Genomic DNA, 25,872 nt, shown 5'->3' with positions numbered 1-25,872 from the left:
CATGTGACTGGGCACCTTGTCATGTGACTGGGCACTGTGTCAGAGGGGTCATGTGACCTGGAGGCTAAATTTATCGGCAGGTCTGAGGTCAGATTTCAGCTGAAGAGACGCAGCATGGAGGACGGCCGCTGCTGCGTTCACACAAGGTGAGACCTGACACACAACACGACCATGAATCTGACGGAGTGCTGCGACTGAAAGACGCTCAGACTGATTCTTTATATCTCAGTGTTTGTTCAGCTGCTGAACTCTCAACAGCTCAAACTAAAACTTAAAGGGCAAAAAAAATCTACAACTTCAGAAAAACTTAATTTCAAATCAACTTTTCTGCTGTTTGTTTAATTTAAAGATTAAAACACAAAATAATTTAACATTTGAACTTAAGATGAGAATAAATGATCTAAATAAATAATCACTGTTTTTCTTCATTTTATTTTGTTGTTTGTATTTAAATGTTTGTCAACATGTTTTTGTATCGAAGACCGTGTGATTATTTATAGATACAATAATTAATGTTTTTATTGGAGGACAAAACAAATAAACAAAAGATGATCAGGTACAAAAGTCTCGTTGCTGTCAGAGAATCTGAACTGTGTTTTTGTACAAAGGTTCAGAAGGTCGCTGATGTGCACGAGTGTGACTGTGTGAATATCTGCAGGTGATGAAGGCGAGACGCCGACAGGAAATGACATCATATAAATACTGACGATAGTAACAAACAATACAACAAACATCATACTGAGTACAGTCATAAAAATGAAGTGTGAATGTTGACCCAGCAGGAGGCTCAGAGGGAGGACCTGGCTGCATCTCAGAGGTCAGAGGTCAGAGGTCGTCCAACCTGCTCACCTGTGAACTGTGACATCACACGGCTGACAGGAAGTGGTCATCATGGTGGGCGTGGTGGCGTGCAGTTCAGTGAGCTCCATTAAAGCTCTGTGGGAGACGAGAATCAGGAAGGTGCAGGAGGAGCAGCAGGAGGCGAAGGAGCAGAGGAAAAGGAAGGACAGGGGTGGGGCCACCAGCAGGTCAGACTCCACCCTCTTCTGCTGACAGTCAGCTGACAGATGATTCTATTGGTTAAAACTACAGGAAGTCATAATTTGAAGTGTTGTGACTCCAATACAGATTCTAAAACTTGTTTAATATTTTATTAACTCCACTCATGACGAGCTTCATCACATCATGCCGTCCCTGAGTTCTTTTTTCAGTTAGCTGTTAACTGCTAACACCTGCTGTTCTTCTTCTTTGAGTTAGCCGCTAACTGCCAACACCTGCTGTTCTTCTTCTGTGAGTTAGCCGCTAAATGCTAACAGCTGCTGTTCTTCTTCTTTCAGTTAGCCGCTAACTGCTAACACCTGCTGTTCTTCTTCTGTGAGTTAGCGTTCAGTGCGGAGTGTCAGTTGGTGGTTATTGTGATCGTGAGCACTGGCGAGTTGGAAATCAAAAATCAATAATGGACATGGATCGGAGAAGGCATCTTGGTGCAGTTATTGCAGCAGGATTGCTCTACCTGCAGGCTGAGGAGGAGGCTGCCCAGCTGAGGAGGCGGATCCCAGAAAGACAGCGGAGGATGAGGATGAGGACGAGACGTGCGATGCTTGCATGTCTCTATTGTTTGATATGTTTGTCCAGTTGTGGACAAAGTACCAGGAAAAGTAGTCATATCACAACAAAGAACAAAAACTCAGTCACAAGTCAAAGTGCTGCAAATGTAACTTGAGTAAAAGTATCTGGGTATTGTCAGCAGAATGTAGGACTACTTCAGACGAAGAGTTCAAAGTACTCATGATGCAGAGTGATCTAATTTCAAGTGTTGTGATCATCATATACATGAATATGTATTGAGTATTAATTGATCAATGTAGGCTACATGTGAGCAGCATTTAAATGTTGTCATGGTAGAACTGATTTTAACAGCTGTCACTGGTGCACTAGTCTGATCTATAACAACACACAGCAACTTGTAAATACGAAACAACAACATATAAAACAAACTATCTGAAAGTAACTGTAGCTATCAAATAAATGTAGCTTGAGTAGAATGCACAGTATTTCCCTCTCAGTATAAAGTAGCACAAAATGGAAATACCCAAAGTACAAGTACATCAAATTTGTAATTAAGTACAGTAGCTACTTGAGTAAATATACTTAGTTACTGTCCATCACTGCATTTGTCTCATCATTATGCTTTCTGTCTACATTTTTATGGAGACGTGACAGTTTACTTGGTGCACCTAGAAAAAACAACAGCAGTTTAATATTCAGTCTGACATTTTATTGGAGTGTTGAGTTGTAGATTGTGGTGCTGTTGAACTGTACTGGATTACACTGACAGCAGTTTGTCATTTAGTCTGTCCTCACCGATATAAATGGATCAAACAGGTCAGATGTTCAGAGGAGAAGTTTATTCAGACATCAGGTACACAATTCATATCAGATAATCAATATTTAAAATGCTGTTGCATAAATACTACAATAAATACAATTAATCTTTAAATACAATAAATAAATTACAATAAATTCTTAAAATCATTATTGAATGGTAAAAACACATAAATAAGCAAAAGAATACAAAGAACATTTAATAATATAATAATCTATCTTATATAGTGAGACTGAATGTTGCCCATTAGACATTCCCCACACGGATTACATTTCATATTTAACCACTACAGAGATATCAGTGACGAGTTTAAAAGGACTACCAGAGCACTACTGCTCTCTGTGGGGCAGCCTGAGCGCTCATACACATGTTTATTATCTGTGAGCGCTGACACCGCTGTCATCTAGCGGACCTCACATTCAGCTGGGCTCTGTGTTAAAACATCGATCACGAGTTTAAACTACGCATGAAAACACTACGTTCCGTGACAAAACAACAGTCACATATCAGTAATTACGACTTTCCCCCACTGGCCATTTTCGATGATTGTTGCGAAATGCATGCTGGGATACCTGGCTGTCTGAAGTCCACACAAGTCTGCTCCGATGCATCCCCGGTAAAATGGGTGTGGCGAGAACACATCTGGGCATTTGGACTGAACTTGGCCAGATGTGAACTTTGAATTGGAACAGTACTTGGGCTGTGACTGATGACGTGTCACAAGTCCACAAGAACACATGTTGAGAAACGGCTCAAGAGTTTGTGGTTTGGGGGCGGAGTCACATGTGTTGGTGCGTGTGTTGTGTCTTGTGTTCCTGGTGCAGACTGAGTGTTGGTGTCTGGGAGGACCGGGCCGTCCTGGCTCGACTCCGACAGAAGCTGCAGACGGAAGACGGACGACTCGTCCTCCGCATCGAGCAGGAGGAGTGGAAGGTAATGTCCTACAGACAGGAAGTGATCTCAGTGTTCTTTTGCTCACAGTTTTCAGATGGCAGGTGCTGCTGACTTTACCTGGTGATGTCAGTGGTCATGTGACCCTCTGATGGCGGTCTCTGTCTGTCTCTGTCGCTGCAGACGCTGCCTGGCTGCCTGCTGCAGCTCAGTCAGGTCCAGGAGTGGCAGATCCACCGGACCGGACTCCAGAAGATCCCCCACTTCATCTCCAGCTTCCAGAACCTTCTAGTACTGGACCTGTCGCGGAACGGCGTCTCCGAGATCCCCAAACAGATCGGTCAGTACCTGCCCCCCCCCCACACTCTCATCATCCCTCTGCTGTCATCATGTCCTGATGTGTGCATCTGTCCTCCTGGTCCTGTCCTGGTCCTGTCCTGGTCCCGGTCCTGGTCTCAGGGAAGCTGACCCGGCTCAGGGAGCTCCTGCTGAGCTACAACAGAGTCCAGTTTGTCCCTGAGGAGCTGAGCTGCTGTGAGAGTCTGGAGAGACTGGAGCTGGCAATGAACCGGGACCTGAACCAGCTCCCAGATCAGGTACAGACCTCCTCGTCCTCCTGTCTAAGTTCTGGTCCTGTCTTGACTGTGTCCTGCTGGTCTGAGGTCTGTCCTCTCCTGTCCACAGCTGAGGAACCTGAAGAAGCTGCAGCACCTGGATCTGTCCATGAACGACTTCACCTGCGTCCCGGACTGCGTGGTGGCGCTGCCGGCGCTCGAGTGGCTCGACATGGGAGGAAACCAGCTGGAGCACTTACCTGAGGACATCCACAGGTGGGTAAAGGAGTCATGTGGGCCCCGCCCCCTTGTGTCCTCAGCCAATGAACAGTGAGTACTGTGTGTCCTCAGGATGGAGACGCTGCACACGCTGTGGCTGCAGAGGAACCAGCTGGAGAGACTCCCGGACAACATCAGCAGGATGAAGAGTCTGGACACGCTGGTCCTCAGCAGCAACAGGCTCCGAGACATCCCCCCACTGATGGAGGACATGTCCAACCTCAGGTCAGTCCGTCTGTCTGTCCTCAGGTGTCCCCTGGTCGTCGCTCTGACTGAACAGTTTGTGTTTGTCTTGAAGCAGGTTTGTTAACTTCAGGGACAACCCTCTGACTCTGGACGTGGCGCTGCCCAGCAGGAGGACAGAGACTGGCGCTGAGGACGAAGAGGACGAAGAGGATGACAGAGAGATGTTTGGACGAGAGTTCATGAACTTTTACATCCAGGAGGCCAGAAAGAGAGCGCACGCCATCCTCAACGTGCACAGAGTCAACCGTTAGTATCTACACACTCCGTCCTCATCAGGTCTCTGACATGAGACATGTTTCTGTGTGAGGACGTCCCACGGATCGTCTGTCTCACCTCTCTAACATGTGACGTTAACATGCCTGTATGTCTCACCTCAGTAGATGTGTTTTCACTGAGCAGCTGATGAACTGCACTAACGACAGGAGCTGATGACATCATCATCATCAGGTTGATTTTTTAATTGTTTGATTTTGAAACATGTGTCAAAGTTTAATTCTTTATTATTATAAAATTTTAATTTCAGGCTGTGACGAGCTGAAAGCTTCATTCAGACTCTTTATACTGTTGTTGTTGTTGTTTCAAGCTTCAGATTCAAAACGAGATGGCGTAGGGGCAGCGGTTGATACGGCGGTATGTAAATCACAGCAGCTGTCTCTGATGGGGATCTAACAGGATATGAAAATATTGATTTGATGATTGATTATCTGATTATTTCTGACCTGACGGCGGCTCGTCCTGCAGCTCTGAGACTTTGATCCAGGACCCTGTCTCAGAGAGCAGGATCAGTGTAACCCTGAGTCAGTTACTATGGCAACATACTCCGTGAAGCCAAAGGTCCTGACACACCAAGCTGATGGTCGGCCGTCGGTCAAAGTCGGGTCGTCGGTGAGCGTCTGTCTAGTTTTTGCGGTGTGTCCCGCTCCGTCAACACTTCGGTGTCGGCGGCTTTTCAGCCGATTGAGCATGTTGAATCGGCGGTGGAGCTTGTTGGTGAGAGAGATCACTCTGATTGGCTGTTCAGGTTTTATTTCCTCGCCCCTGTAGCGAGTGAATCTGCCTGTAGTGAAACCGGGGCTAACCGGTGCTTCCTCCTCAGGCTCCACTTCACTCAGCTGCCCCACAGACCCGCTGCTTCTTCACACTTTAACCTGAATAACAAACCGGAGCTAGCTGGGAGCGGCTAGCGGAGCGTTAGCCGCAGCATGACCGGAGGGAAGCACAGCCAGTTAGCCTCCGCTAGTCTCTGAGCTAGCCCCGGCTCTCCGTTTGGATCCAACCGGAGCACCGAGCCCTGGTTTGTTATTCAGGTTAAAGTGGGAAGAAGCAGCGGGTTTATCGGGCAGCTGAGTGAAGTGGAGCCTGCGGAGGAAACACCGGGACCGTCTGGATGTAATAGTCCGTGGAGGTGCTGCGGTGCTCGGCTGCACAGATAGGAAACCCCTCGGCTGACAGGATGTACCACTCTCTCACTCCGCTCTCTCTCACGCAGGCGCAGAACGTACGTGCTACTTGGCCGTCGGATGTAGTCCGTGTAGTGTGTTCAAATGCAACTGACACAGGACGACGTGAGGCGACGTAGGTGACGCAACAGTTGGCTTTCGTCACCACTAGTTCTTTGATGTCAGTTTGGTGTGTCCGCACCTTAACCTGCTGAGTCACAGGTTTGCTTCATGTCAGCCTGAGGCTGAGCGTGTAGCAGGAAGTAGAAACATGGTGTGTCCTTTAGTGAATGAAGTGGTGGAGGTTGAGGCCCAGTGTATTCAGAGGCTGTTGTGTAAGGAGAAGGTGATTAGAGCCTGTTTGGATGTCTCCCTGGAGGAGTGTCTATATGAAAGATACTGTTTGACCTCACACTCTATCATTTATCTAACAATCTGTTCCACCCACATATATCACATATTACACATCCTGGATTTACATTATCATCACAGCACATTTTATGCATTGTCCTTTGATTCTTTTCTTTATAACATCAGAGACACTGAACACATCAGAGAGACAGCGGTTTGTCGGCCCGTAAGAAAAGTGTCTCTGGCTCTGAAAAGACTTTGGACCCTTGTTGTGGTTTTCCCTGGACATAAATCACAATCCATTATTAAAGTAATTACCACGGAGCATCGGTGGCTCAGTGGATGGAGCGGACGCCCCGTGATCTGATGCAGCGGCCGCGGGTTCAAACCCAGCCTGCTGTCCTGTGCTACATGTCGTTCCCTCTCTCCCCATAACGTTATGCTGTCCTGACATTAAAGGCAACAAAAGCCCAAAAAATAATGTTTAATAAAAGAACTGCAGGTTTGTCAGTGTTGATGAGAAATGAATCTACGTGGACACATGATGCAGTGATTCATGAATACTTTTCATATATTCAAAGACTCCGCGGTGTAACTGGCTCACTGATGGGACTCAACATCCCATAATAGCTCCATGTGAGAATAAAGGAGATTACATGAAGTCATTTCACAGCAGTTAAATGAACCTCAGCCTAATATTGACAGAATGAAGTCAGTAGAAACAAAACTTTTACCAGTCCGTTTAATATCTGTGTGTTTGATGTTGAGTTTGTGCCCAGTGTGTTTGGGCTCCATCACATTACAGCTGAATAACTTATATTCAAATATATGAACACTGTTAAGATAGAAACATGTTTCTGTATGTTAGACACGTGACCTCATCACATGACATCACCTCACATTACCTGTTAACTCTGCAGTCTGTTCCCATCACACCTCACCATGTTCAGCTGCAGCTGACGCAAGAGATTTGTTTCATGTCTTCAGTTGGGATGAAACAAGTTCTGCTTCCTGTCTCTGAGAGTCATGTTATCTGCACTCTACTGATGATGTCTGTTGGTGCTCACTGTGAACGCACCTCTCTCAGGCTGAACATACTCACAGCTGATTGAACTGATCCTGATCAGCTGTTCTGTTTCTCAGCTCAGGCTCAGTCAACCCGGAGATCAGGATCAGGATCAGGATCAGGATCAGGATCAGAGTTTGTTGAGCCTGATCTCTGAAACAGAGACTGATGTCAGCAGCATGTCATTTATGTCTGACACTGTCCTGTAACAATGAGTTTGATTGATTCAGTATTATCTGTGATCAATACTGATAGATTAATCAGTGCTGGATCAGCTGTGATGTCATGTTTGAATGACCTCACTTCCTCTGACAGGAAACTGATCAATAATTCAGTGATGTGTTGGTGTGAAGCTCCTGTCAGAGAACATCAGTCACATTCAGCCGCTCACTGAGAATAACAACAACGACAAAGACAACAATAACAATAACAATAACAACAACAATAACAACAAAAACCTGACTGATCCAGTCAGACTCCTGTTTCACTGACTCAGGTCTTAAACTGAAGCTGCACCATTAATAAACATGTTTATAACATGTTTATTAATAACATTTTTAAAAAAAAAAAAAGTTATTTGAAACATGTTTATAACATGTTATTGAAACATGTTATAACATGTTATGTTATTAATAATAACATAACATGTTAATAAAACATGTTATTGACATGTTTTATTAACATGTTATAAAATTAATATTATTATGATGATGGTGATGATGGTGATGATGATGGTGATGATGATGAAGATGGTGTTTTTGTTTCAGAGCCAAACGAGGACTAAGATAGCGAGCGGCTCTTCATCTCTTCTTCCTCTGACAGTAGCGTCTCCTGAAGGACGCCGTCTGTGTTCATGTTTGTGTTTGTGGAGCTGAAATAACTTTATTAAACATGTCGTGTGTCAGAGTTTAGTTTTAAATAAAGTTTTCAGACAGACTGAACTCCAGTCAAACTTTATTACGTAACATTTACACATGGACAGAAACTCTGAGACTTTGTCTCAGTTTGACCTTCAGGACGGAGACGAGGGGACGGCGCTCAGCAGGACGTTCTCCAGAGTCACATGACTGCTCACGTAACCGCTCAGTTTGCTGTCAAATCCTTTCGACTTCAGGAAGTCCAGTCTGCCGCCATCAATCAGACGTTTACAGAGACGACCGACACGCTGGCGTTCGTCTGCCGACAGGAAGCTGCGGAGAGGAAGATGAAGAAGAAGATGTTGCGTCTCTTCATTAAAACGTCTCCGTCTGTCTGAAACAAAGCTTAAATTCTGGACTGACAGGTCAGAGGTCAAATGTTTACCTGCCCACAATGTCTGTCTCCTCTGCCGGCTCGTGCTCTTCATCGTCTCCTCTCTGATTGGTCGAATCCTGAGGCGGACTGTCCTGATTGGTCGGTCTAAGTCCACATGTGGCCCAACTGGACATCCGACAGAACGCTGAGAACTCTGCAGCTCCGAGTCCTCGCTGCTCGAAGAACTGCTGCCCGACATAGTGACGCCACTCACAGCGATGGTGACAGCACAGCGCCACTGCCAGGCCCAGCACAGGACCAGGACCAGGACCAGGACCAGGACCTGGCAGATCTCTTGAATCAGCTGGTTCCGAAGTTCTGAGGCGTTTCGGGACTGGCGGTCTGGTCTCCTCTCCGGGTCCTGGTTTTCCCAGCAGACAGCGCAGAGCCAGATCTAAGACCAGGGACACAAGAGACCAGGTGAGTCAGTCCACACTCTGCAACCTTCCCTGGCAGCCAATCAGAGTCGAGGACCGCGCTCACCTGTCGCCGCTCCACACAGGTGTTTCCCGACCGCGACCAGCGGGAGCTTCTTCTGCGTGATCAGCTGGACTTTACCTGCAAACAGGTCAGAGGGTCCACAGAGACCCACAGAGAACCTCAGAGAACCACAGAGACCCACAGAGAGCCAGAGAGACCAACAGGAACAACAGAGACCCACAGAAACCCAAGAAGAACCACAGAGAGCCACAGAGAACCAGAGAGACCAACAGGAACAACAGAGACCCACAGAAACCCAAGGAGAACCACAGAGAGCCACAGAGAACCACAGAAACCCACAGAGAACCACAGAGAACCAGAGAGACCCACAGGAACAGCAGAGAACCACAGAGAACCACGGAAACCCACAGAGAACCACAGAGACCCACAGAGAACCACAGAGACCCACAGAGAACCACAGAGACCCACAGGAACCACAGAGATCCACAGGAACCACAGAGACCCACAGAAACCTACAGAGAACCACAGAGAACCACAGAAACCCACAGAGAGCCACAGAGAACCAGAGAGACCAACAGGAACAACAGAGACCCACAGAAACCCAAGGAGAACCACAGAGAACCACAGAGAACCACGGAAACCCACAGAGAACCACAGAGACCCACAGAGAACCACAGAGACCCACAGGAACCACAGAGATCCACAGGAACCACAGAGACCCACAGAAACCTACAGAGAACCACAGAAACCCACAGAGAACCACAGAGACCCACAGAGAACCACAGAGACCCACAGAAACCTACAGAGAACCACAGAGAACCACAGAAACCCACAAAGAACCACAGAGACCCACAGAGAACCACAGAGACCCACAGGAACCACAGAGACCAGCAGAGTCCACATCTTTATCTCTTACTCAGATCCAGATGTTGGATGTCCACCTGAAGCCTCTCAAAGTCAGCACCTGTGTCCTGATGTTTCCCATCAACCTGCAGGACAGGACAAGAGACACAAGACAAGACCAGTGAGACCAGATGAACTGTACCAGGTTTGAGAATCATGTGAAAATAGATGGGTCCATTTCCAACACTGTTAATGTCTCTGTCCTCACACGTCCATGTGTCCTTTCTGATGTCATAGATTTAGCCAATAGATGGCACTAGAGGGCGGAGTCAAACGTTTCATAACAACATACGAGGTGACGGGAAAGTAGGTCAAAATATTGGACCTTTAAATGGAGGCAGCATTGTAGATGGCGGCGGTCTCTGAGGTCATTAAATACATCCTGACATGTGGACGGATAATTCCTCTCACTGTGTGACTGATACGTTGTTTTCCGCCATGATTAAAATTTCTACGTTGTCTCCTACGTTGTATCTTACTTGAACTACTCTACGTCCTATCTTACTTGAACTACTCTATGTTGTATCTTACTTGAACTACTCTATGTTGTATCTTACTTGAACTACTCTACGTTGTATCTTACTTGAACTACTCTACGTTGTATCTTACTTGAACTACTCTACGTCCTATCTTACTTGAACTACTCTACGTTGTATCTTACTTGAACTACTCTATGTTGTATCTTACTTGAACTACTCTATGTTGTATCTTACTTGAACTACTCTATGTTGTATCTTACTTGAACTACTCTACGTCCTATCTTACTTGAACTACTCTATGTTGTATCTTACTTGAACTACTCTATGTTGTATCTTACTTGAACTACTCTATGTTGTATCTTACTTGAACTACTCTACGTTGTATCTTACTTGAACTACTCTACGTTGTATCTTACTTGAACTACTCTATGTTGTATCTTACTTGAACTACTCTACGTTGTATCTTACTTGAACTACTCTACGTCCTATCTTACTTGAACTACTCTACGTCCTATCTTACTTGAACTACTCTATGTTGTATCTTACTTGAACTACTCTATGTTGTATCTTACTTGAACTACTCTATGTTGTATCTTACTTGAACTACTCTACGTTGTATCTTACTTGAACTACTCTACGTCCTATCTTACTTGAACTACTCTATGTTGTATCTTACTTGAACTACTCTATGTTGTATCTTACTTGAACTACTCTATGTTGTATCTTACTTGAACTACTCTACGTTGTATCTTACTTGAACTACTCTACGTTGTATCTTACTTGAACTACTCTATGTTGTATCTTACTTGAACTACTCTATGTTGTATCTTACTTGAACTACTCTACGTTGTATCTTACTTGAACTACTCTACGTCCTATCTTACTTGAACTACTCTATGTTGTATCTTACTTGAACTACTCTATGTTGTATCTTACTTGAACTACTCTATGTTGTATCTTACTTGAACTACTCTACGTTGTATCTTACTTGAACTACTCTATGTTGTATCTTACTTGAACTACTCTACGTTGTATCTTACTTGAACTACTCTACGTTGTATCTTACTTGAACTACTCTACGTTGTATCTTACTTGAACTACTCTATGTTGTATCTACTTGAACTACTCTACGTCCTATCTTACTTGAACTACTCTACGTTGTATCTTACTTGAACTACTCTATGTTGTATCTACTTGAACTACTCTACGTCCTATCTTACTTGAACTACTCTATGTTGTATCTACTTGAACTACTCTACGTTGTATCTTACTTGAACTACTCTACGTCCTATCTTACTTGAACTACTCTATGTTGTATCTACTTGAACTACTCTACGTTGTATCTTACTTGAACTACTCTATGTTGTATCTACTTGAACTACTCTACGTCCTATCTTACTTGAACTACTCTATGTTGTATCTACTTGAACTACTCTACGTCCTATCTTACTTGAACTACTCTATGTTGTATCTACTTGAACTACTCTACGTCCTATCTTACTTGAACTACTCTATGTTGTATCTACTTGAACTACTCTACGTTGTATCTTACTTGAACTACTCTGTTGTATCTTACTTGAACTACTCTATGTTGTATCTTACTTGAACTACTCTATGTTGTATCTTACTTGAACTACTCTACGTTGTATCTTACTTGAACTACTCTGTTGTATCTTACTTGAACTACTCTACGTTGTATCTTACTTGAACTACTCTACGTCCTATCTTACTTGAACTACTCTATGTTGTATCTACTTGAACTACTCTACGTTGTATCTTACTTGAACTACTCTATGTTGTATCTACTTGAACTACTCTACGTCCTATCTTACTTGAACTACTCTATGTTGTATCTACTTGAACTACTCTACGTCCTATCTTACTTGAACTACTCTATGTTGTATCTACTTGAACTACTCTACGTCCTATCTTACTTGAACTACTCTATGTTGTATCTACTTGAACTACTCTACGTTGTATCTTACTTGAACTACTCTGTTGTATCTTACTTGAACTACTCTATGTTGTATCTTACTTGAACTACTCTACGTTGTATCTTACTTGAACTACTCTGTTGTATCTTACTTGAACTACTCTACGTTGTATCTTACTTGAACTACTCTATGTTGTATCTTACTTGAACTACTCTACGTTGTATCTTACTTGAACTACTCTATGTTGTATCTTACTTGAACTACTCTACGTTGTATCTTACTTGAACTACTCTATGTTGTATCTTACTTGAACTACTCTACGTTGTATCTTACTTGAACTACTCTATGTTGTATCTTACTTGAACTACTCTATGTTGTATCTTACTTGAACTACTCTACGTTGTATCTTACTTGAACTACTCTACGTCGTATCTTACTTGAACTACTCTACGTCCTATCTTACTTGAACTACTCTACGTTGTATCTACTTGAACTACTCTACGTTGTATCTTACTTGAACTACTCTACGTCCTATCTTACTTGAACTACTCTACGTCCTATCTTACTTGAACTACTCTATCTTGTATCTACTTGAACTACTCTACGTCGTATCTTACTTGAACTACTCTACGTCCTATCTTACTTGAACTACTCTATGTTGTATCTTACTTGAACTACTCTACGTTGTATCTTACTTGAACTACTCTATGTTGTATCTTACTTGAACTACTCTACGTTGTATCTTACTTGAACTACTCTACGTTGTATCTTACTTGAACTACTCTATGTTGTATCTTACTTGAACTACACTACGTTGTATCTTACTTGAACTACTCTACGTCGTATCTTACTTGAACTACTCTATGTTGTATCTTACTTGAACTACTCTATGTTGTATCTAACTTGAACTACACTACGTTGTATCTTACTTGAACTACACTACGTTGTATCTTACTTGAACTACTCTACGTCGTATCTTACTTGAACTACTCTACGTTGTATCTTACTTGAACTACTCTATGTTGTATCTTACTTGAACTACTCTACGTCCTATCTTACTTGAACTACTCTATGTTGTATCTACTTGAACTACTCTATGTTGTATCTACTTGAACTACTCTATGTTGTATCTTACTTGAACTACTCTATGTTGTATCTTACTTGAACTACTCTATGTTGTATCTACTTGAACTACTCTATGTTGTATCTTACTTGAACTACTCTACGTTGTATCTTACTTGAACTACTCTACGTCGTATCTTACTTGAACTACTCTACGTTGTATCTTACTTGAACTACTCTACGTCCTATCTTACTTGAACTACTCTATGTTGTATCTTACTTGAACTACTCTACGATGTATCTTACTTGAACTACTCTACGTTGTATCTTACTTGAACTACTCTACGTTGTATCTTACTTGAACTACTCTATGTTGTATCTTACTTGAACTACTCTACGTCCTATCTTACTTGAACTACTCTATGTTGTATCTTACTTGAACTACTCTATGTTGTATCTTACTTGAACTACTCTACGTTGTATCTTACTTGAACTACTCTACGTTGTATCTTACTTGAACTACTCTACGTTGTATCTTACTTGAACTACTCTACGTTGTATCTTACTTGAACTATTCTACGTCCTATCTTACTTGAACTACTCTATGTTGTATCTTACTTGAACTACTCTACGTTGTATCTTACTTGAACTACTCTATGTTGTATCTTACTTGAACTACTCTACGTTGTATCTTACTTGAACTACTCTACGTTGTATCTTACTTGAACTACTCTATGTTGTATCTTACTTGAACTACTCTACGTCCTATCTTACTTGAACTACTCTACGTTGTATCTTACTTGAACTACTCTACGATGTATCTTACTTGAACTACTCTACGTTGTATCTTACTTGAACTACTCTACGTTGTATCTTACTTGAACTACTCTATGTTGTATCTTACTTGAACTACTCTACGTCCCATCTTACTTGAACTACTCTATGTTGTATCTTACTTGAACTACTCTATGTTGTATCTTACTTGAACTACTCTACGTTGTATCTTACTTGAACTACTCTACGTTGTATCTTACTTGAACTACTCTACGTTGTATCTTACTTGAACTATTCTACGTCCTATCTTACTTGAACTACTCTATGTTGTATCTTACTTGAACTACTCTACGTTGTATCTTACTTGAACTACTCTATATTGTATCTTACTTGAACTACTCTACGTTGTATCTTACTTGAACTATTCTACGTCCTATCTTACTTGAACTACTCTATGTTGTATCTTACTTGAACTACTCTACGTTGTATCTTACTTGAACTACTCTATGTTGTATCTTACTTGAACTACTCTATGTTGTATCTTACTTGAACTACTCTACGTTGTATCTTACTTGAACTACTCTACGTCCTATCTTACTTGAACTACTCTATGTTGTATCTTACTTGAACTACTCTACGTTGTATCTTACTTGAACTACTCTATGTTGTATCTTACTTGAACTACTCTACGTCCTATCTTACTTGAACTACTCTACGTTGTATCTTACTTGAACTACTCTACGTTGTATCTTACTTGAACTACTCTACGTCCTATCTTACTTGAACTACTCTACGTCCTATCTTACTTGAACTACTCTATGTCCTATCTTACTTGAACTACTCTATGTTGTATCTTACTTGAACTACTCTACGTTGTATCTTACTTGAACTACTCTACGTCCTATCTTACTTGAACTACTCTATGTTGTATCTTACTTGAACTACTCTATGTTGTATCTACTAGAACTACTCTACGTTGTATCTTACTTGAACTACTCTACGTTGTATCTTACTTGAACTACTCTACGTCCTATCTTACTTGAACTACTCTGTTGTATCTTACTTGAACTACTCTATGTTGTATCTTACTTGAACTACTCTGTTGTATCTTACTTGAACTACTCTATGTTGTATCTTACTTGAACTACTCTACGTTGTATCTTACTTGAACTACTCTACGTTGTATCTTACTTGAACTACTCTACGTTGTATCTTACTTGAACTACTCTACGTCCTATCTTACTTGAACTACTCTACGTTGTATCTTACTTGAACTACTCTACGTCCTATCTTACTTGAACTACTCTATGTTGTATCTACTTGAACTACTCTACGTTGTATCTTACTTGAACTACTCTATGTGGTATCTACTTGAACTACTCTACGTTGTATCTTACTTGAACTACTCTATGTTGTATCTACTTGAACTACTCTACGTTGTATCTTACTTGAACTACTCTACGTCCTATCTTACTTGAACTACTCTGTTGTATCTTACTTGAACTACTCTATGTTGTATCTTACTTGAACTACTCTGTTGTATCTTACTTGAACTACTCTATGTTGTATCTTACTTGAACTACTCTACGTTGTATCTTACTTGAACTACTCTACGTTGTATCTTACTTGAACTACTCTACGTTGTATCTTACTTGAACTACTCTACGTCCTATCTTACTTGAACTACTCTACGTTGTATCTTACTTGAACTACTCTACGTCCTATCTTACTTGAACTACTCTATGTTGTATCTACTTGAACTACTCTACGTTGTATCTTACTTGAACTACTCTATGTGGTATCTACTTGAACTACTCTACGTTGTATCTTACTTGAACTACTCTATGTTGTATCTACTTGAACTACTCTACGTTGTATCTTACTTGAACTACTCTACGTCCTATTTTACTTGAACTACTCCACGTTGTATCTTACTTGAACTACTCTACGTCCTATCTTACTTGAACTACTCTACGTTGTATCTTACTTGAACTACTCTACGTCCTATCTTACTTGAACTACTCTATGTTGTATCTACTTGAACTACTCTACGTTGTATCTTACTTGAACTACTCTACGTCCTATTTTACTTGAACTACTCCACGTTGTATCTTACTTGAACTACTCTACGTCCTATCTTACTTGAACTACTCTACGTTGTATCTTACTTGAACTACTCTACGTCCTATCTTACTTGAACTACTCTACGTTGTATCTTACTTGAACTACTCTATGTTGTATCTTACTTGAACTACTCTATGTTGTATCTTACTTGAACTACTCTACGTCCTATCTTACTTGAACTACTCTATGTTGTATCTACTTGAACTACTCTACGTTGTATCTTACTTGAACTACACTATGTTGTATCTTACTTGAACTACTCTACGTTGTATCTTACTTGAACTACTCTACGTCCTATCTTACTTGAACTACTCTATGTTGTATCTTACTTGAACTACTCTACGTCCTATCTTACTTGAACTACTCTACGTCCTATCTTACTTGAACTACTATATGTTGTATCTACTTGAACTACTCTATGTTGTATCTTACTTGAACTACTCTACGTCCTATCTTACTTGAACTACTCTACGTCCTATCTTACTTGAACTACTATATGTTGTATCTTACTTGAACTACTCTACGTTGTATCTTACTTGAACTACTCTATGTTGTATCTTACTTGAACTACTCTACGTTGTATCTTACTTGAACTACTCTATGTTGTATCTTACTTGAACTACTCTACGTTGTATCTTACTTGAACTACTCTATGTTGTATCTTACTTGAACTACTCTACGTCCTATCTTACTTGAACTACTCTACGTCCTATCTTACTTGAACTACTATATGTTGTATCTACTTGAACTACTCTACGTTGTATCTTACTTGAACTACTCTACGTCCTATCTTACTTGAACTACTCTATGTTGTATCTACTTGAACTACTCTATGTTGTATCTTACTTGAACTACTCTATGTTGTATCTACTTGAACTATTCTACGTCCTATCTTATTTGAACTACTCTACGTCCTATCTTACTTGAACTACTCTATGTTGTATCTTACTTGAACTACTCTATGTTGTATCTTACTTGAACTACTCTACGTTGTATCTTACTTGAAGTACTCTACGTCCTATCTTACTTGAACTACTCTGTTGTATCTTACTTGAACTACTCTATGTTGTATCTTACTTGAACTACTCTATGTTGTATCTTACTTGAACTACTCTACGTCCTATCTTACTTGAACTACTCTATGTTGTATCTACTTGAACTACTCTAGTCATATCTTACTTGAACTACTCTATGTTGTATCTTACTTGAACTACTCTATGTTGTATCTTACTTGAACTACTCTACGTCCTATCTTACTTGAACTACTCTACGTCCTATCTTACTTGAACTACTCTATGTTGTATCTTACTTGAACTACTCTACGTCCTATCTTACTTGAACTACTCTATGTTGTATCTACTTGAACTACTCTAGTCATATCTTACTTGAACTACTCTACGTTGTATCTTACTTGAACTACTCTATGTTGTATCTTACTTGAACTACTCTACGTCCTATCTTACTTGAACTACTCTATGTTGTATCTTACTTGAACTACTCTATGTTGTATCTTACTTGAACTACTCTACGTTGTATCTCACTTGAACTACTCTACGTTGTATCTTACTTGAACTACTCTACGTTGTATCTTACTTGAACTACTCTACGTCCTATCTTACTTGAACTACTCTACGTCCTATCTTACTTGAACTACTCTATGTTGTATCTTACTTGAACTACTCTACGTCCTATCTTACTTGAACTACTCTATGTTGTATCTTACTTGAACTACTCTATGTCGTATCTTACTTGAACTACTCTACGTCCTATCTTACTTGAACTACTCTATGTTGTATCTACTTGAACTACTCTACGTCCTATCTTACTTGAACTACTCTACGTCCTATCTTACTTGAACTACTCTATGTTGTATCTACTTGAACTACTCTACGTCCTATCTTACTTGAACTACTCTACGTCCTATCTTACTTGAACTACTCTACGTCCTATCTTACTTGAACTACTCTATGTTGTATCTACTTGAACTACTCTACGTCCTATCTTACTTGAACTACTCTACGTCCTATCTTACTTGAACTACTCTATGTTGTATCTACTTGAACTACTCTACGTCCTATCTTACTTGAACTACTCTACGTCCTATCTTACTTGAACTACTCTATGTTGTATCTTACTTGAACTACTCTATGTCGTATCTTACTTGAACTACTCTACGTCCTATCTTACTTGAACTACTCTACGTCCTATCTTACTTGAACTACTCTATGTTGTATCTACTTGAACTACTCTACGTTGTATCTTACTTGACCTACTCTACGTCCTATCTTACTTGAACTACTCTATGTTGTATCTTACTTGAACTACTCTACGTTGTATCTTACTTGAACTACTCTATGTTGTATCTTACTTGAACTACTCTACGTCCTATCTTACTTGAACTACTCTACGTTGTATCTTACTTGAACTACTCTACGTCGTATCTTACTTGAACTACTCTACGTCGTATCTTACTTGAACTTCTCTACGTCGTATCTTACTTGAACTACTCTACGTCCTATCTTACTTGAACTACTCTATGTTGTATCTACTTGAACTACTCTACGTTGTATCTTACTGGAACTACTCTACATCCTATGTTACTTGAACTACTCTATGTTGTATCTTACTTGAACTACTCTACGTTGTATCTTACTTGAACTACTCTATGTTGTATCTTACTTGAACTACTCTACGTCCTATCTTACTTGAACTACTCTACGTTGTATCTTACTTGAACTACTCTACGTCCTATCTTACTTGAACTACTCTACGTCCTATCTTACTTGAACTACTCTATGTTGTATCTTACTTGAACTACTCTACGTCCTATCTTACTTGAACTACTCTATGTTGTATCTTACTTGAACTACTCTACGTTGTGTCTTACTTGAACTACTCTATGTTGTATCTTACTTGAACTACTCTATGTTGTATCTTACTTGAACTACTCTACGTTGTATCTTACTTGAACTACTCTACGTTGTATCTTACTTGAACTACTCTATGTTGTATCTTCCTTGAACTACTCTACGTCCTATCTTACTTGAACTACTCTACGTCCTATCTTACTTGAACTACTCTACGTTGTATCTTACTTGAACTACTCTACGTTGTATCTTACTTGAACTACTCTACGTCCTATCTTACTTGAACTACTCTACGTTGTATCTTACTTGAACTACTCTATGTTGTATCTCACTTGAACTACTCTACGTCCTATCTTACTTGAACTACTCTATGTTGTATCTTACTTGAACTACTCTACGTTGTATCTTACTTGAACTACTCTACGTTGTATCTTACTTGAACTACTCTACGTTGTATCTTACTTGAACTACTCTATGTTGTATCTTACTTGAACTACTCTATGTTGTATCTCACTTGAACTACTCTACGTCCTATCTTACTTGAACTACTCTACGTTGTATCTTACTTGAACTACTCTACGTCCTATCTTACTTGAACTACTCTACGTCCTATCTTACTTGAACTACTCTACGCTGTATCTTACTTGAACTACTCTACGTTGTATCTTACTTGAACTACTCTACATTGTATCTTACTTGAACTACTCTACGTTGTATCTTACTTGAACTACTCTACGTTGTATCTTACTTGAACTACTCTACGTCGTATCTTACTTGAACTACTCTACGTCGTATCTTACTTGAACTACTCTATGTTGTATCTTACTTGAACTACTCTACGTCCTATCTTACTTGAACTACTCTACGTCCTATCTTACTTGAACTACTCTACGTTGTATCTTACTTGAACTACTCTACGTCCTATCTTACTTGAACTACTCTACGTTGTATCTTACTTGAACTACTCTATGTTGTATCTCACTTGAACTACTCTATGTCCTATCTTACTTGAACTACTCTATGTTGTATCTTACTTGAACTACTCTATGTTGTATCTTAGTTGAACTACTCTACGTCCTATCTTACTTGAACTACTCTATGTTGTATCTTACTTGAACTACTCTATGTTGTATCTTACTTGAACTACTCTACGTTGTATCTCACTTGAACTACTCTACGTCCTATCTTACTTGAACTACTCTATGTTGTATCTTACTTGAACTACTCTATGTTGTATCTTAGTTGAACTACTCTACGTCCTATCTTACTTGAACTACTCTATGTTGTATCTTACTTGAACTACTCTATGTTGTATCTTAGTTGAACTACTCTACGTCCTATCTTACTTGAACTACTCTATGTTGTATCTTACTTGAACTACTCTATGTTGTATCTTACTTGAACTACTCTATGTTGTATCTTACTTGAACTACTCCACGTTGTATCTTACTTGAACTACTCTATGTTGTATCTTACTTGAACTACTCTACGTTGTATCTCACTTGAACTACTCTACGTCCTATCTTACTTGAACTACTCTATGTTGTATCTTACTTGAACTACTCTATGTTGTATCTTAGTTGAACTACTCTACGTCCTATCTTACTTGAACTACTCTATGTTGTATCTTACTTGAACTACTCTATGTTGTATCTTACTTGAACTACTCTACGTTGTATCTTACTTGAACTACTCTATGTTGTATCTTACTTGAACTACTCTACGTCGTCTGATGGTTCTGCTCTGTTTGGTCTGAATCTGTGAACTTTAAGAAAACTTGCACAAATACAGATGAAATGAACAGAGGACGGGCAGAAGTCTCTGTCTCCGTCTGTCTCTGTCTTTGTCTCTAACATTGAGCATTAATGAGCCCTAACATGTCGTCAAATTAAACGTTCCCTGCTGGTTGACACATGTAACTGCTGCTGGAGTTAAGAGGTTTTCCTGCCTTGAAGCGAGTGCTGCAGCGCTCCACCAGCAGCAGCTGCAGGTCCTCACTAGTGTCCTGCTGGTCTCTGGTCTCCACTTGGTCTCTGGTCTTCAGGGCTTCATGGATCCAGTGAGACAGTTTCCCTCGACCTGCTCCAAACTCTACGAAGCACCGCCCCCTTCTCAGAAGCCCCAGCGCCTCCAAGTGACCTAAGAGAGAGGACTGGACACACCTGACAGGTGAGAGACAGACAGACAGAGGAAGCCTGAACCTCTGATGTCCCTCTGAGACTGAGTCTGTCCCCTCTGACTGTAAACACATCAGTTTGTGGACTGAAGCCTCTAGTTCAACATCTCTGCTGTCACCATCTTGTTTTTTGGAGCCAGAAGTGACCACGTTTGGGTGAGAGGGCGGGGCTGTGGATGAGTGAGGGGCGGGGCTAATGAAATGTAAACAGTTGAATTGTATGAAAGTTCAAACCCGTTTCAAATCCGTCACATGTCGCTGCTTTGCAGTCAACTGTCACATCTGTATATTACCTGTCAGGTGTCTTCCTGTGTCTGTGTTTTATGTTCTGGGACGCCACAACCAACTAGTTACACACTGTCACCACATGGCGGTGTATCATATGACATCAGAACGAGGGCAACTGAAAAGTTCTGCCCTGTACAGCCGTCATGAACGTTGGAGTGATCCAAGGACCAAACAGGAAGTACACAATGTTTGTTTCTACATGTGAACCTAGAGGTCTGTGGGGACGGACTCACTCCTGGAGCCAGCCTCTAGTGGACATTAGAGGAACTGCAGGTTTCAGACTCAGAGGTCGATACTTGGTATATCCTCAGAAACCACAGCTCCGCCCTTCGCTCCTCCACAGCTCCGCCCTTTGCTCCTCCACAGCTCCGCCCTCTCACACAAATATGGTCACTTCTGGCTCCAAAAAAACAAACAGTGGTGTGGTGAACTTCCTGTTCCTGTTCCTTTTAAGAGGGCGGGGTTTAATTCAGTTTAACTCAGAGGGTCTTTACATCACAGGAAACACACGTTACATCATCAAAACAAATGAGAAATAAAAATAATAATTTATATACACGCAGCTGCTGATTGGCTGACACCTCTGACACGCCCACCAAACAACAGGAAACACGCCTTGAAGCCTGTGTAACACTGAAACATGTCGACACTGCGGGAAAATGATGCGTACGGTATCCAACTGAACGTGTACCTGCTGCTTCAGGTGTTTGTGGGCGAAGTCTCCGTTCTTTGGGTTGTTGAGTTCCTCCTGGAGGACAGGGTGAGACAGAACGCTGTCCTCCACATCACACTGCAGTCCTGCATCATCATCATTGTCATCATCACCATCATCATCATCATCATCATCTGATAACTGACAGGTAGATGTAGACACTCACCTGTGACAGCTGTCTTCAGTTTGTCCATCAGAGACTGTAACTCTGTCCTGCTGCGCTCAGACAGACTCACCTGACACACAGATGACATCATCATCATCATCATCATCATTATGATGTGAATTCTTCAGCAGGTGAGGTGTTACCTGTTGCAGCGTCTTGTCTCCAGTTGATCCAGCATTGATGTTCTCCACATAATAAACCTGCAGGACGTCAAACAGGACGATTTTAAAACTCTGAGACAGAGTCTCAGGTGGGGACAGTGAACGCAGCACAGAGCATAAAACACAGGAAGTGAAGTTTGTCTCACTGGTTTTGGTTTCTCTCTGGAGTTACACTTCTTCAGGTGTTTGTCCAATTTGTCTTCACTCACAGTGCTGAAGGGTCAAACAGACAGGAAGTCACAGACAGGAAGTCACAGAGCTTCAATAATATAAATCTACAACATAAAAACATCAACATGTCTTTATCTGTGGTGACTCAGATCAATACTGTGATCGATCAGCTGACTCACTGTTTGGGGTCCAGAGGACATACGATCCTCCTGCTGCTTCCTTCCTCCTGGAAACAGGAAACAGGAAGCTCTTAACAGGTGGGTGATGACATCACAGCACACATCATTAGGTGTTTCAGGCATAAATATCACATACAGTAGATAACTTGTTGACAGCTTCAGCCCGTTTCAGTGATGCGTCAACGTCGCCGCCATCTTGGGGAGGTCACTGCCGGCTGGCTAGTACTGTTGTGTATGGAGATAAGTCTTCAGCAAACTCGGCGTGCTCACTCAAAAGTCTCAAAGTGTAACTGGGTGCCGGTCCAAAATATTACAGCAAAGCAGAAAAACCCGACAGCACTCACTAAAGTGGTCATTTCCTAACGCTGAGGACGGCTATGAGCTGAAACGCGTCCGTTCGACTGCTGCTGTTCAGTCCACTATATTAAACAGTATGATACTTATTAGTGAGTGCTGTCGGGTTTTTCTGCTTTGCTCTAATTTTTTGGACCGGCACCCAATTACACTTTGAGACTTTTGAGTGAGCACGCCGAGTTTGCTGAAGACTTATCTCCATACACAACAGTACTAGCCAGCCGGCAGTGACCTCCCCAAGATGGCGGCGACGTTGACGCTCAGTAGCCACAGGAATAAGTCATCTAATGATTATATATATCTATGGTTTCAGGTACAGATGTATAAACAGACCTGGATACAGTGTTGGAGGCGGAGCTTCATGAATGTTCTATAGAGCCCGTCAGAGACTCACAGCTGTTCTCTGTACAGCTTAATAAACTAAACCTTGTCTGTAAACTATCTGTAAACTATCGAACTAATAAAGTTTAAACTTCAGACTTTATTGATCAGACTTTAATGATGATCAGTATTTACTGATCAGCTCTTCACTCTCTGTGTTCTCCCTGGGTCCGTGAACTCAGCACGTGTCCGTGAACTCACCATGGTCGCGTGCTCTCCACAGAACACTTTCCCTCTAGCGATGATCATTTTACAGAAACGTTTCTTTTTCTTCACGAAGAAGCCACATCTGCCGGGCAGGGGGGCCGCCATGTTGGAGGCGGGACGCTGCGTGCTGCGTTCAGACGCTCACATAACTGTAGGAATCACTGAGGAGATAGTGCCCAGACCTTTTGTCGTGACGTCAGATCCTCCGGGTTAACACATTTTAAATGTTGGTGTTCATCAGATTTAAATATTTGTAGCTGAAGTTAAAGTCATGAGTTTAACAGTTTATTTGTCACTGATCACACTTAAGTGTTGGGACCACGATCATCAGATACTTTAACACCAAATTTATAACTGTAACTACAAACTAACCACAGATGAAAATATAAATGTTTACAGCGCTAAAAATGACTTTCTGTGAGAACAATGGAAGTTCTTTCCAAACAATCTTTATTTGTTAAAAACGTTTCTTTTAAAAATTAACATGATTTAAGTTTTGTTTGATCGCCAGGACCACTTTAACTAAGAATATATTAACTTTAAATGTTCTATAATGTGTCCGTTGTTTTCTTCTTCTCTTCTTTCTTTCAGTGAATATTTGTCATATGTTTGTTGTTTACATCAGAATAAAAACTCAACAACAACCAAGAAACATTTTAAAAACAACATACAGGCGGTGCGTCTGTGAAATAACAAAGACACAGTTGGAAATGATCCAAGCAGCAGAGTCATATGAAAGAAATAAAACAGGAGGTAAATAAATAATAATTAATGATCATAAATTGAAAAATTATCATGAAAAACTTAACAGGGGTTTTACAGAATATTTACTACCATGTTATTCTTATCACATTATCTTCATACATGTTCATACATGTGTACATTTTAACTTTGTTATTAAAGAACTTTTAAAGATTCAAAACAAAGTTGAAAACAAAATTCATATATATAGATATTATCCATTAAATATTAAATATCTCTAAAATCTCGGGGTTGAACTCTTTATAAATACTAATTCCTCCTCCACAGCACCTGAACGCACCAGTCTCCTGTGATTGGTCACACTGCTCACTTCTCTTCTCTGATTGGTCGCCTTGCATGTCATTTAAAATATTTTCCCGCCTGTTATCCGAGCAGGGCGGGGCTTGTGTTTGTGTCCGACTGACGTCATTGGTGGACTGTCCAAACCATGATGGCGGCAGCAGCAGCGGCGGCGGAGCGGGGCGGCGGTCCCGGTTCTTCTCCCGGTTCCTCCCGGCCTGTGGCGGCGGATTACTCGGTGCTGGTGGTGGTGGGGGCGCTGCGGTCCGCCGGGCTGCTGGAGCGGCTGCTGCGGCAGATTGACTCAGGTGAGTCGGTAAAGTTAACGGACACCGGCGGGAAGTCCGCGGAGCCTTCACAATAAAACCCAAGAAGAAGAAGAGCTGACGTCGATGTCTGAAAGTGTTGTGCCCAAAAACTGTGTCCCTGTCCGGGTTGTCTCCAGAGTTCACCCGAGGGTTAATTCAGCAGCTTAGCACCCTCTGACGGAGGTTTTGTGTTGTCGGTAACACGGTTACCGGTGAAAAAGACACTTTAAACATTTCCCGGGACTGAAAAGACGAGTTTAGCATGATAATGATGAAGCTAGCTAACGTTAGCTGCCTGGTGTCCACCAGCTTCTTCCTTCGCAGTTTAAAGTCACTTCTTTTTATTCTTTTATTAAAGTCTGTTCATTAAATTAAAACATAAATCCACCGTAAATAAACACGGTGTTACCGAGGACACGCCCTCCGTGACCACAAGGTTCAACGGACACGTTACTGAAGCAGCTGCTTCTGTTTTTAGTGGTTAAATTTAGAGCTGATTTCACTGCGGGACCTGAGAGACATCCTGTCCACCCTGTCCGGCCCAGGGTTCAGGTCTTTATCAGACACACTATGGTGGTTTTTACTTTTTTATATTAATTATATATAATGAGTTAATATGTCTGTGACGTCTGTAACATC

General features: G+C 41.3%; 3 protein-coding genes across 4 annotated transcripts in view; 2 read left to right on the top strand and 1 right to left on the bottom strand.

Annotated features, from left to right (window-relative positions):
* Positions 1-56: 56 nt before the first annotated feature.
* On the top strand, positions 57-8,147 carry lrrc39 (leucine rich repeat containing 39). Of its 2 annotated transcripts, none has more exons than XM_033621909.2 (9): positions 57-146; positions 783-1,028; positions 3,211-3,319; positions 3,461-3,617; positions 3,737-3,873; positions 3,962-4,107; positions 4,183-4,335; positions 4,412-4,602; positions 7,980-8,147. In XM_033621909.2, exons 2-9 carry the CDS (start codon positions 892-894, stop codon positions 7,994-7,996), a joined length of 1,047 nt encoding a protein of 348 aa, XP_033477800.1. In that variant the 5' UTR covers positions 57-146; positions 783-891; the 3' UTR covers positions 7,997-8,147. The 2 variants fall into 2 exon arrangements, with proteins under 2 accessions (XP_033477800.1, XP_078024543.1); XM_078168417.1 differs by having other exon boundaries at positions 4,409-4,602.
* A 2-nt stretch (positions 8,148-8,149) lies between these two features.
* trmt13 (tRNA methyltransferase 13) lies at positions 8,150-24,035 on the bottom strand. Its single transcript, XM_033621906.2, has 11 exons — positions 23,879-24,035; positions 22,943-22,989; positions 22,739-22,805; positions 22,575-22,631; positions 22,432-22,501; positions 22,245-22,351; positions 21,038-21,241; positions 9,863-9,935; positions 8,989-9,063; positions 8,515-8,899; positions 8,150-8,402 (listed from the first exon to the last, which is right to left on the bottom strand). Exons 1-11 carry the CDS (start codon positions 23,987-23,989, stop codon positions 8,225-8,227), a joined length of 1,374 nt encoding a protein of 457 aa, XP_033477797.1. The 5' UTR covers positions 23,990-24,035; the 3' UTR covers positions 8,150-8,224.
* A 1,034-nt stretch (positions 24,036-25,069) lies between these two features.
* map1sa (microtubule-associated protein 1Sa) overlaps positions 25,070-25,872 on the top strand; it is a 26,235-nt gene continuing 25,432 nt past the window's right edge. The window contains exon 1 of the mRNA XM_033622338.2: positions 25,070-25,233. Coding sequence (XP_033478229.1) covers positions 25,074-25,233 — 160 coding nt within the window. The 5' untranslated portion in view covers positions 25,070-25,073. The remainder of the gene's footprint in view (positions 25,234-25,872) is intronic.

This window comes from Epinephelus lanceolatus, chromosome 6 (assembly GCF_041903045.1).
Source record: "Epinephelus lanceolatus isolate andai-2023 chromosome 6, ASM4190304v1, whole genome shotgun sequence".
NCBI classification, from domain to species: domain Eukaryota; kingdom Metazoa; phylum Chordata; class Actinopteri; order Perciformes; family Serranidae; genus Epinephelus; species Epinephelus lanceolatus.
Note: the sequence above shows the minus strand (reverse complement) of the source record. Positions and strands in the feature narration are given on the sequence as shown.

Bases quoted from the DNA above. Each gene is read 5' to 3' on its own strand.
- lrrc39 (XM_078168417.1), top strand. From the start codon at position 892: ATGGTGGGCGTGGTGGCGTGCAGTTCAGTGAGCTCCATTAAAGCTCTG. The intron at 3,320-3,460 runs GTAATGTCCTAC...CTGTCGCTGCAG, and splicing joins TCGAGCAGGAGGAGTGGAAG to ACGCTGCCTGGCTGCCTGCT. The intron at 4,336-4,408 runs GTCAGTCCGTCT...TTTGTCTTGAAG, and splicing joins GAGGACATGTCCAACCTCAG to CAGGTTTGTTAACTTCAGGG.
- trmt13 (XM_033621906.2), bottom strand. From the start codon at position 23,989: ATGGCGGCCCCCCTGCCCGGCAGATGTGGCTTCTTCGTGAAGAAAAAG. The intron at 22,502-22,574 runs GTAACACCTCAC...TCTGTGTGTCAG, and splicing joins GAGACAAGACGCTGCAACAG to GTGAGTCTGTCTGAGCGCAG. The intron at 21,242-22,244 runs GTACACGTTCAG...AGGTGTGTCCAG, and splicing joins ACAAACACCTGAAGCAGCAG to TCCTCTCTCTTAGGTCACTT.